Source organism: Pipistrellus hanaki (assembly GCF_964339955.1).
Source record: "Pipistrellus hanaki genome assembly, chromosome: 5".
In the NCBI taxonomy this organism is placed as follows: domain Eukaryota; kingdom Metazoa; phylum Chordata; class Mammalia; order Chiroptera; family Vespertilionidae; genus Pipistrellus; species Pipistrellus hanaki.
This window is the reverse complement of record NC_140507.1, coordinates 92852460-92864544: the sequence shown is the minus strand read 5'-3', so window position 1 is coordinate 92864544 and position 12085 is coordinate 92852460. Positions and strand designations below refer to the sequence as shown.

Genomic DNA, 12085 nt, shown 5'->3' with positions numbered 1-12085 from the left:
TTTCCCTCTCCCTTCTTCTCTCTGTGGAAAATCAATAAAATATATTTTTTTAAAAAGAAAAGAAGTAGAGAATAATAATAGAGAATAAGTATTATTATGACCCATTTTTTTCTAATTTCGAATATCAGACGTCATAGAATATCACCTCACTCTCCCCTTATAAGTACAGCCTTCCTTTTTTTTTCTTTTTCTTTTTTCTGTCAGTGCTAAAAATGTTACTATAGGCTGCAAATAATCACATGGCCATTCTGACTATATCAGTTTATTTTTTTTATTTTAACCTCAGCTGTAACACAGACAGGAGAGAATTTTTGTTCTCCTCTGGAAAGGTAGTTTCTTTTTTTTTTTTTTTCAATTACAGTTTATATTCCATATTATTTAGTATGAGCTTCAGGTGTATAGCACAGTGGTTAGACAATCATATAAGGTACAAAGTGTTCCCCCCAATATTCCCAGTACCCACCTGGCATGACACATTATTACAATATTACTGATTATATTACAGGCCCAATGCCCGAAATTCGTGCATGGGGTAGGGAGGCCCTCAGCTCAGCCTGCACCCTCTTGCAATCTGGGAAATCCCTCTTGCAATCTGGGACTGTTGGCTCCTAATTGCTCTCCTGCCTGCCTACCTAATTGCCCCTAACTGCTCGCCTGGCTGAGTGATTGCCCTTAACCACTTCTGCCTCAGCTCCCACTGCCACAGCTTCATCAGGAAGGACATCTGGAAGGTCATTCAGCTGTCTGGTCTAATGGGCATATTTCACTTTTATTATAGATTCCTATGCTGTGCTTTATATCCTGTGACTGTTTTGTGACAACCACTCTGTATTGCTCATCCCCTGCTTCACCATCCAGCCCCTGCAAGCAGTCTCGAGGCTGATGCCTGCGCTGTGCTCTGTGTATGTGGTTCCCAAGTTGTTCCAGGCTAGAGTTAGGAGAGATTTCTGCCTTTATGTTTTGATTAATAATCTGATCTCTCATCCACATCTTTTTAAAGCTTATCTACTTCCTCCCCTTAGTCTTTTCGCATTTTCTGATGGGTTTTCTATCATTTCCTTGTTTTCCATTTTTTGTACGACAATCCTTTTCACTCCAACTAAAGAAATCATATTTTATATATATATATATATATATATATATATATATATATATATATATATATATATAATATGCAAATTGACCATCACTCCAATGCACTAGATGGCCATGCCCATGTGGTCAAAGATGGCCACCACAAGATGGCCAGCAGGGGTGGGCATTTGTAGGTGATCAGGCCTGCAGGGGAGTGCAGTTGGGAGGGACCAGGCCTGCAAGGGAGGGCAGTTAGGGGCAACCAGGCCTGCAGAGAGGGCAACTGGGGAGACCAGGCCTGCAGGGGAGGACAGTAGGGAAGGTCAAAGCCTGCAGGGAAGGGCAGTTGTGGGGGGGAGGTCTGGGGGGGGGGGGGCAGGCCTGTAGGGGAGGGCAGTTAGGGGCAACCAGGCCTGCAAGGGGAGGGCAGTTGGGGGTGACCAGGCCTGCAGGGGAGGACATTTAGGGGCAACCAGGCTGGCAAGGGAGGGCAGTTAGGGGCAACCAGGCTCGCAGGGGAGGGCAGTTAGGGGTGACCAGGCCTGCAGGGGAGGACAGTTAGGGACAATTGGGTCAGCAGGGGAGCAGTTAGGCATCAATCAGGATGGCAGGGAGTGATGATCAGGCTGGCAGGCAGTAGCAGTTAGGAGCAATCAGGCAGGCGAGCAGTTGGGAGCCAGCAGTGCTGGATTATGAGAGGGATCCCAGATTGGAGAGGGTGCAGGCTGGGCAGAGGGACACAAATCCCTCCCCTCATGCGAGAATTTCATGCACTGGGCCTCTAGTTAAATATATTGAAGAATGAAGTTGTACATTATTATCTCTACATTTCACCTTCGGGATTACGTTCTTTGCCTACTGACCTCCCTAAGAACTGGTAATGCAACCTGTACTGCAGGCTATTTATTTCAGTATTTGAAGTTAAAAGGTTCTAATAAGGGCATTAAACACTGGAGTTTTTTAAGTTGCATCTCTATTATGATTCTCTTAAAGGTTAGCCAAAGTATAAAATCCTTAATGTCCTTTCTGACTCATCTTCAAACTTAAGTGCATCAGCCTTTTGTTTAATACACATAGGATAAATAAAGTAGTAAAGCATAATTTTGTTAATTTATGAGCAAACTGTTAATCTAATAGAAGACTAAAATAAGCCTTTAAAAGTACTATCTACACTAACTATAATATTTAAAAGACCAACATTCACATTACAGGTTAGACATTTTGCTTACCTGTATTAAGACATTGTCTATCGCAGTCTGCACCTCCAAGATAAGGCTGTAGCTGGCATCATCTTTATTCAATGTAAACTTGTCATTTATGCTAAAGGAAGGGACTGCTGATTTTGCTTTGCTTGACTGCGAAGACTGTTGATACTTCTCTCTTTCCTGTGTTACCTTAACCTGAAGTTGCTCCAACTCAGTCCTGGAGGAAAAGAGATACAATTCTGTCACCTGTAAGTGTAAACATTTGAGGTCCTTAAAATGTTTATCAAAATTTAATACACTTAGTTCTGCAAAATGGATTTTTTTAACCCTTACCTCAGGACTATTTAAATAGAGGAAGGATGAAAGGAAGTTAGAGAGAGAGAGAGAGAGAGAGAGAGAGAGAGAGAGAGAGAGGAGAGAGGGAAAATGAGAGAGAAAAACCAATGCACCCTGACCAGGGATAGAAACTACAATCTTTTTGATGTACGGGATGACACTCCAACCAACTGAGCCACCCATCCGGGATGGCGAATGGATTTTTATTGGTTGAGCTAGAACTGTAACACTAATAGGAACAAAATGTTTGCTTATAGGACTGACTCAACAATTCCATATTATTTATCTCTAATCTAAAAATTAAAACATCTACTTAGTCCTACACGAGCAACATGAATACAAAGCTGTAAGTATTGCCAATGATCACACACCAACCTGGCCCTGGTACCTACAGCACCAATCGGAGAAGATGACTGTCCGGGCACAGGAACACATCAGATGTGAGATGAAGAAACCAGTGAACATGCCCCTTTCAGTAAGATATCAGGGGAGACAGACAAAGTAAGAAGGAGGCTGCAGGGTTCTAACACTTGGGGACCACAAGGGTGACCATGAGGTGTGGAGCAGCACACACTTGCTCCAGTGCCCGGGAAGATGCTGGGCCTGAACTGCACGGACCAGTTGTTCCCATTGAACTGAGTTACAAAGCAATCCCTGGTTCTAAGGAAGTCAACGCTATCCATTTCCACTAAGAAAATGTATACGCCAGAGTTAGAGATTCAGAAAGGCCCGCAGGAGCAGTGAGCTTCAGAATGAGTGAGAGCAGAGCTATCTGTGTTAGCTGCTTTACTGCCATAAAAAAACAAAACATAACGACTACCTATCACCACACAAACAATATACTTCTCTGTCTTAGAAGCAGCCAATATACAATACAGCACATAAAAAGTATATTTCAGCATTTACCACTAATTTTCTCAAACTGATAAACTTTCATTAAAAAAGTGATAAACAAATTACTGTGTAATTCCTTCCAATATAATATGCTGCAAATATAAGTAACAAAAACAGCAACCACTGCACACACTTCATGAAATGAAAACCAAAAAGGCAAACAAAATGCAACGTTACCGTAAAGAGGAAAGTTTGTTCTGCATCTCTTGGTTAAGCCTGAGCTCTTCGCCCGGCCCGCTTTCCTTGTGCACAGGCTCTGTGGTCAGTCCCGTAACCCAGCCTGCAAGGATGGATTGCAACCAGGCACCATGAGTGCTGCAAGGGCTAAAGAAACCCAGTCCACTGCCCCGTCCATCAACATCAACCTCACTCTGCAAAAACCCAAACTAAACAAGAACTAAGAGAAATTAAGCTGGAAAATATTCACACCACAAGGAAATTACGTAAGCATTTTGTGATACCATTTTTGCTTTGCCGAAAATACTATCAAACGATGATTGAAGAGATCTTTCATTTAATTGACAGTTTTAGTTTTCGAGTATAAAATAAGTCAACACATTCTAAACAAATGCAAAATAGCTGATGAATAAGAACCATTTTTCAAAAATTATTTTCATGTTGTTAAATTCTTGTATAAATTTGTGAGAATGTAAAAATTACCTAGTCAAAAGCAAGGAAGATTTTATAACAAATGTGTATTTCTTATGTTAATGTATATTAAATAATAAAACATACACTAAATTTCTTTTTAAACCAAAGAATATTATTTAACTTTCAAAGACACTAGTGATATGCCAAACATTCTTTTTATTTTTTAAAAAATATATTTTATTGCTTTTTTACAGAGAGGAAGGGAGAGGGATAGAGAGTTAGAAACATCAATGAAAGAGAAACATCGATCAGCTATTCCTGCACACCCCCTACTGGGGATGTGCCCGCAACCAAGGTACATGCCCTTGACAGGAATCAAACCTGGGACCCTTCAGTCCGAAGGCTGACGCTCTATCCACTGAGCCACACCAGTTAGGGCCAAACATTCTTTTTAAAAATATATTTTTTTTATTGATGAGAGGATGGGAGATGGGGAGAGAGATAGAAATATCAATGATGAGAATCACTAATTGGCTGCCTCCTGCACGCCCCACACCAGGGATTGAGCCCACAACCCAAGCATGTGCCTTGACTGGGAATCAAACCATGATCTCCTGATTCATAGCTCAAAACTCAAACACTGAGCCACCCTGGCCAGGCTTAAAATGTACTACTTAAATATTAACTGTTTTATAAATCAACTAGAGGCCTGGTGCATGAATTCAAGCATGGGTGGGGTTCCTCAGCATGGCTGGAAATCAGGGCCAATCAGGGCCATATCTCCCAGTCCTGATTGGGGCGAAATGGGGCTGGCCAGCTGGCTGGCCGGCTGGGAGGAGGGATCTCGGGAGGTTTGCCAGCACAGGTGGTTGGAGTGAAATGACCACCAGGAGGCGCTCCTGTGTTGAGTGTCTGCCCCCTGGTGGTTGGTGCATGTCAGAGCAACCAGCTAACCAGTCAGTCAGTCAATGGGTCATATAGGTCAATTAGGCTTTTATATATATATAGTTATACCCTTATTTTTTAACCAATAATTTTTAATACTATAAATAAGAGTGACTTACTATTTGAATAAAGAACACACAGTACAATACAGAGATTATATATTACAGAATTGTATACCCAAAATCTATATAATTTTATCAACCAATGTTACCTCAATAAATTCAATAAAAAAGTAAAAAATGTGAAAAAGAGGGACTTATTAATAATACATTAAAAAACAGGTGTCACCGAAACTGGTTTGGCTCAGTGGATAGAGCGTCAGTCTGTGGACTGGAAGGTCCCAGGTTCGATTCCAGGCAAGGGCAAGTACCTTGGTTGCGGGCACATCCCCAGTAGGGGGAGTGCAGGAGGCAGCTAGTCAATGTTTCTCTCTCATCGACGTTTCTAGCTCTCTATCCTTCTCCCTTCATCTCTGTGGAAAATCAATAAAATATTAAAAAACAAAACAAACAAACAAAAAAAAAAACCAGGTGTCAAAAGCAAAAATTTATATTTTTATTACCCATCCTTCCTTCAACTGCCTATTACCCTTTACCTTACCTGAATATGTGGATACTACGATTTCGTCATAGCCATCTTTCCCCACACAACCTCCCTGGATAGATGTGATACTTTCAGACAGCGCCTAAAAGAAATTTAAGATCAAGCATTTCCTTAGTAACTAAATATTTCACAGATATGTTACAAAACATTCCACATATGTTTACTGAACACTTAGTACATGTAGACACTGAAAATGGAAAGGCAAAAACCCTGCACAAATGAAAATTCCACTGTTGTTTTTGTTGTTGTTAATCCTCACTCAAATATATTCTCTCTGTTGATTTATTTTTTTCTTTTTAGAGAATTGGGGAGAGAAAGAGAGAGAGAGAGAGAGAGAGAGAGAGAGAGAGAGAGAGAGAGAGAGAGATATCCCTTGGTTGCCTTCCAAAAACAGCCAAGTGGGGGGGGGGGGGGGGGGGGGGGGGCAGGAACCTGGGCAGGGAATGAACCTGAGACCCAGATACATGCCCTTAATGGGAACTTGAACATTGGCCAACCACTGACCTACACTGGCCAGGGCAAAATCCAGTGTTTTTAAATTTGAGGAAAGATTGAAATGACTCATATATTTGCATGTACCACTCAATTACAATAGTCATCTAATGAGCAAATATAATTTATTCATATAAAAAAACAGTGTTAAAAATTGCATAAGCAAAACTCTCAAAACATGTATAGCCTATTATCTAAATACCATATATCCTATCTCATGTGTTTCCTGCAAATAGCTTTTCAGAGGAATAAAAAAGATGGAATAGATGAAATCTTTGGGGAATTTGCTACTAAGGAGAGAAAGCAAGCTTTTCTGAAAGTTCAGGGTTTACATCTTTTTAAAGCAATACTTCCCCAAACTTTTTGATAATAATCATTTAGGTGAGTCAACTAGCAATCTGTATTTTTAACCAGCACTCTAGGTCAGTAGCTTTTTAAAAAGAAGCTTTTTATTTATTAATTTTAGAGAGAGGGGAAGGGGAGAGACAGAGAGAGAGAGAGAGAGAGAGAGAGAGAGAGAGAGAGAGAGAGATCGATTTGTTGTTCCACTTATTTATGCATTCATTGGTTGATTCTTATATGTGCCCTGACCAGGAATTGAACCCGCAACCTTGGTGTATCGGGACAATGCTCTAACCAGCTGAACTACCCAGCTAAGGCTAAGTGAATAGCTTTTAAGCCATTTGAAAGCAAGCAATGTGTTTTATATTGCAATCTAGTATATATTCATACATGAAAATATACAACAACAGATATAACTTAAAAAGTTTGTGTTGTACCGTGATATATTCTAATCTATTCTAATTAATTTTAAAAATGTGTTACAGCTCTGCTAGCATGGCTCAGTGGTTGAGCTTTGATCTATGAACCAGGAGATCATGGTTCAATTCCCGGTCAGGACACATACCTGGGTTGCACCCATGATCCGCAGTGCGGGGCATACAGGAGGCAGCTGATCAATGATTCTCTCTCATCATTGATGTTCCTTTCTCTTCCTCTCCCTTCCTCTCTGAAGTCAATAAAAATATATATTAAATAATTCTTTTTTTTTTTTAAATGCTAGTGACTGCAGGGAGGAAGGGGGATGGTGGGAGGTGGAGAAGGGTCTAGGTGGGATAAATGGTGATGGCTGGAGACTTGAGCTGGGGTTGTGAAATTTAACCAGTGTCACCCTAATAAAGTCAATATAAAAGGGGAAAAATCCCAAAATAAATAAATATACCCAATTTTTAATCTTTTTTAAAAAGTTAGTTTTCTTCACCTTCCCTATAAGAACTATCCTGCAAATCAGACGTTTCTTAGCCTTTCCTGAGACTAATTTCCTGAGACTTGAGAAAGTCAAGTTACAAAGGTCTGATTACAAGTTTGCATAAATTTGGGGGAGGATCCAAGATGGCTGCTCGGGTAGACATCTAACCACAGCAGCACGCAACAATTTCAATGGAATACTACTAAAATGTAGAGTGGACATTGCCCAGAGCTACAGGTAGTCGATTGACTGAAAATTCTACAACAAGAAGGAAAGAGAAAACCAGAAGGAAAATCAGAGGAGCTGAAAAAAGCCTAAGGTACGGAGACATGCTGCGCGCCTACACGCACGTGCGCGCAGAGAGGTCGCAGCCGGAGAGGAGGAGAGAGCTGGGTGCTGCCTGGCGTTCCCTAGCAGGAAGGAAATAAAACCCCCAGCCTGGGCTGAACCCCCGAACCGGCAGCGCTGAGCCCCAGTTATGGGCCAGACCCTGGGGACCCAGGCTCCGGCAGGGTGAGACGGGGCTGTGAGGCGGAATCCCAGGGGAGCAGCGAAAAGCAGGGCCCTCGGAGTCGCGCGCACATTGTGCGCAGAGGACTGAATGTTGACTCTGATGCTGGATTACCCTAGCCGGAAGGAACAGGGCCTCCGGCGGCGCTGAGCCTCAGTCCGGACTGCTCTGAACCCCAGTTCTGGGCCAATCCCTGGGGACCCAAGCTCAAGCAGAGGGAGACGGGGCTGTGAGGTCGAGTCCTGGGAGAGCAGCGAAAGACCAAGCCCCCGGAGTCGCGCACATTGCTTGCAAGGGAAGGAATGTTGACTCTGATGCGGGATTGCCCTGGAGGGAAAGAAACAGGAGCCCCGGCCGTGTTGGGCCCCAGTTTCGACTGTTCTGAACCCCAGTCCTAGGCCAGACCCTGGGGACCCAGGCTCAGGCAGGGGGAGACGGGGCTGTGAGGTGGAATCCCAGGGGAGCGGTGAAAAGCGGAGCCCCCAGAGTCGCGCACACTGTGCGCAGACGCGCACAATGCATGCAGAGGACAGAATGTTGACTCTGATGCTGTATTGCCCTGGCGGGAAGAAACAAAATCTCCGGCGGTGCTGAGCCCCACTCCCGACTGCCCTGAACTCTAGTTCTAGGCCAATCCCTGGGGACCCAGGCTCAAGCAGAGGGAGACGGGGCTGTGAGGTGGAGTCCTGGGGGAGCTGCGAAAAGCGGAGCCCCCAGAGTTGCGCACACTGCGCTCAGAGGACAGTCTGTTGACTCTGATCCTAGACTCCCCTAGCGGGAAGGAGAAAAAAAGCTCCAGACTGGAGGAATGTGACGAGGAGCAGGAGCCCCTGCCAGACACTGGCCAGCCTGGCACCAGCAAGGAGCTGGGCGACGGGGCCCCCAAGGGGGGGGGGGGTGCCCCTGAGCCTTCGACCGCTGAGCACAGGCAACAGAGCCAAGCCCGGGGGCTGCTTCCTGGGCGGCGCCGACCCCGGTAACAGGCTGAAGCAGCGCAGGAGCCCGCGGAGAAGAAAGGGGTGCCACAGGCCAACCTGCTGAGCTCCCAGGACAAGGAGGAGGAAACCAAAGAAGTTCTCAATGTGAAGAAATCAAGTGAGAGCAAAAGATAGTAAAATTACTTAAGAAAGAATACAAAGATCTTGAAAAATCAAAGACTAAGTCAGAACTAAACTCACCAGCCAACATTGCAACATAAATGCATTTAAAAAAAAAAAAAAAAAAAAAAAAAAAAAAAAAGGGACAGAATGTTGGAACAGCGGCGGCCAGGCCTAGAGTGGCCAGGCACAAGGCAGTGGCAGCCGGGCCTGGAGCAGCAACGGCCAGGCCTCAGAGCAGCAGCAGCCAGAACCAGAGCATCAACAGCCAGCACTGGAGCAGCCAGACCTGGGGCAGTGGCAGCCAGGCCTGAGGCGGAGGCGGCCAAGCCCAGGGTGGCCAGTCCAGGAACACCCAGACCTGGAGTGGCCGGGCCCGGAGAAGCCGGGCCCAGAGCAGCCGGGTTGGGAGCAGCCAGGCCCAGAACAGCAGTAGCCAAGCCCGGAGCATCCAGGCTTGGAGCGGCCTGGCCTGGGACAGCCGGGCCCAGAGCAGCCGGGTGGGTGCCGCCAGGCCCGGAGCAGCAGCTGCCAGGCTGGGAGTGGCCAGGCCCAGAGCAGCCGGGTCGGGTGCAGCCAGGCCCGGAGCAGCAGCTGCCAGGCTGGGAGCGGCCAAACCCGGAGCAGCAGCTGCCAGGCTGGGAGCTGCCAGGCCCGGAGCGGCCGGGCCCGGAGCATCCGGGCCCAGAGCAGCCGGATCGGGTGCATCCAGGCCCGGAGCAGCAGCAGCCAAGTCCAGAGCAATTAGGTCGGGAGCGGCAGTGACCAGACCCGGAGCAACTGGTTGTGGAATGAACCAGAGCAACAGAGGCCAGGCCTGGAGCAGCCAGGCCCGGAACAGCTCGCTCCTCGCCTGCCCCTGCCCCACGGCTGCCTCTCAGACATGGCTGGAAACTTTTGCGGGAACTTGAGGGTCTGCTGAATCAAGTGATGAAGGCTTAGATCTGGATATGTTGAGTTAGTATAGGGCTGGGTGTTGATCTGTGAGTGCCTTGGGTGGGGCCTGGATGAGGCTGGTTGACCTATTTGGAAATATCTTTTGTACAAAGTGTATCATTGGGCATGTGGAGGTATTATTGATATGAGAAAATGCTAAGTAATTGATTTACTCTCTGAAAATGGATTTACTATCGGGGAAAAGACTGAACATAAACTGTGTACCTATGGATGAAGACAATGGGGGATGGGGAGGGGGCGGAGGGTGGGGTGGGAACCTGGTGGAGGGGGGAAGAAATGAGGAACCTTTGTAATAATATGAACAATAAAGATTGATTTAAAAAAAAAAAAAAACAAGTTTGCATAAATTTTGGTTCACAGGTGCATTTTATTTTATATATATATATATATATATATATATATATATACATACATATATATATATGTATATATATATATGTATATATATATAATATTTATTGTTCATATTATTACAAAAGTTCCTCCACCAGGTTCCCACCCCACCCTCTGCCCTTTCCCCACCCCCCACTGTCCTCATCCATAGGTGCACAGTTTATGTTCAGTCTCTTCCCGCACCCCCCACTCCTCTTTTCCCAGAGAATTGTCAGTCCACTCCCCTTCCATACCTCTGATTCTATTATATTCACCAGTTAATATTGTTCATCAGGTTTTTTAATTCCCTTGGCTTTTAGTTTCACTTGTTGATAGTTACATATTTGTTCATAATTTTTATCTTTATTTTCTTCCTCTTCCTAAAGAACCCCCTTCAGCAATTCATATAATTCTGGTTTGGCGGTGATGAACTCCTTTAGCTTTTTTTTATTTGTGAAGCTCTTTACCTGGCCTTCGATTCTGAGTGATAGCTTTGCTGGGTAGAGTATTTTTGGCTGTAGGTGCTTGCTATTCATCACCTTGAATATTTCTTGCCATTCCCGTCTGGCCTGCATGGTTTCTGTTGAGAAATCCACTGACAATCGTATGGGTGCTCCTTTATAGGTAACTACCTGCTTTTCTCTTGCTGCTTTTAATATTCTCTCTTTGTCTTTTGCTCTTGGAATTTTAATTATGATGTGCCTTGGTGTGGTCCTCTTTGGATTCCTTTTGTTTGGGGTTCTCTGCGCTTCCTGGACTTGTAAGTCTTTCACCAGGTGGGGGAAGTTTTCTGTCACTATTTCTTTCAATATGTCTTCGGTATCTTGCTCTCTGTCATCTTCTGGGACGCCCATAATTCTGATGTTGGTTCATTTGAAGTTGTCCCAGAGGTTTCTTACACTATCTCCAACTTTTTGGATTCTCTTGTCTTCTTGCTTCTGTGGAGGAGTATCCTCTGGCTCTTTGTGTTCCAAATCTTTGACTTGATTCTTGCAATCTTCCATTCTGTTTTTAGGACTCTGTATAATATTTTTTATTTCAGAGAATGTATTCTTTATTTCTAGTTGATCCTTTATTATTTCTAGTTGATCCCTTTTCACATCTTCATAGGTCTTGTTTATTTTATCGGCCTTTTCTAGGAGATTCTTGCAAAACCTTATAAGCGTGGTTTTGAACTCTATATCCAGTCGCCTTTTGTCCTCCATTTCTTTCTTTTGTGATCTGTTTCCTTATCTTGGCATTTTCGCAGCTTTCCTGAGTTGGTAGGGTGGGAGGATCAGTTGTATCTATGCCAGGAGACAGCCTTATTTGACTAGACTTGGAAAACTGCAAGAGCCTCTGTGCTCAGCTTGGATGGGGCGGAGTTTCAAGGTGGAGCCTACAGCCTTGGATTCCGGTTAGCCCCGCCCTAAGAGGTTCCTGAGTCTCAGTGTTCCTCAGTGTCCTTTGATACTCGCTGCAAGCACCTCTGAAAGAAAGGTGCCCTAGAGTTTCGCCTGCTACCAAACAGTCTAGGCTCTCCCCCAATGAGCCCAGAACTGGGGTTCAGTTCAGTTGGAAGTGGGGCTCAGCTCAGTCCAAAGCTTATGTCTCCTTCCCACCAGGGCAATACAGCAGCTCAATCAACAGTCTGTCCTCTGCACAAAATGTGCACGACTTGGGGGCTCTGCCTTTCCCCGCTCCCCTCATTCCCTTTGTATGTGTCTGGGTCCCCAGGGTCTCACTCAGAACTGGGGTTCAGCACTGTCGGAACTGGGGT

The 12085-nt window shown here is 44.9% G+C and overlaps 1 protein-coding gene across 1 annotated transcript in view; it reads right to left on the bottom strand.

The window, feature by feature from the left end:
* Window positions 1-12085, bottom strand: part of BBS7 (Bardet-Biedl syndrome 7) — a 50626-nt gene that overhangs the window by 18165 nt on the left and 20376 nt on the right. The window contains exons 9-11 of the mRNA XM_084885221.1: window positions 5646-5730; window positions 3687-3789; window positions 2304-2496 (exon numbers count right to left, since the gene is read on the bottom strand). Coding sequence (XP_084741347.1) covers window positions 2304-2496; window positions 3687-3789; window positions 5646-5730 — 381 coding nt within the window. The remainder of the gene's footprint in view (window positions 1-2303; window positions 2497-3686; window positions 3790-5645; window positions 5731-12085) is intronic.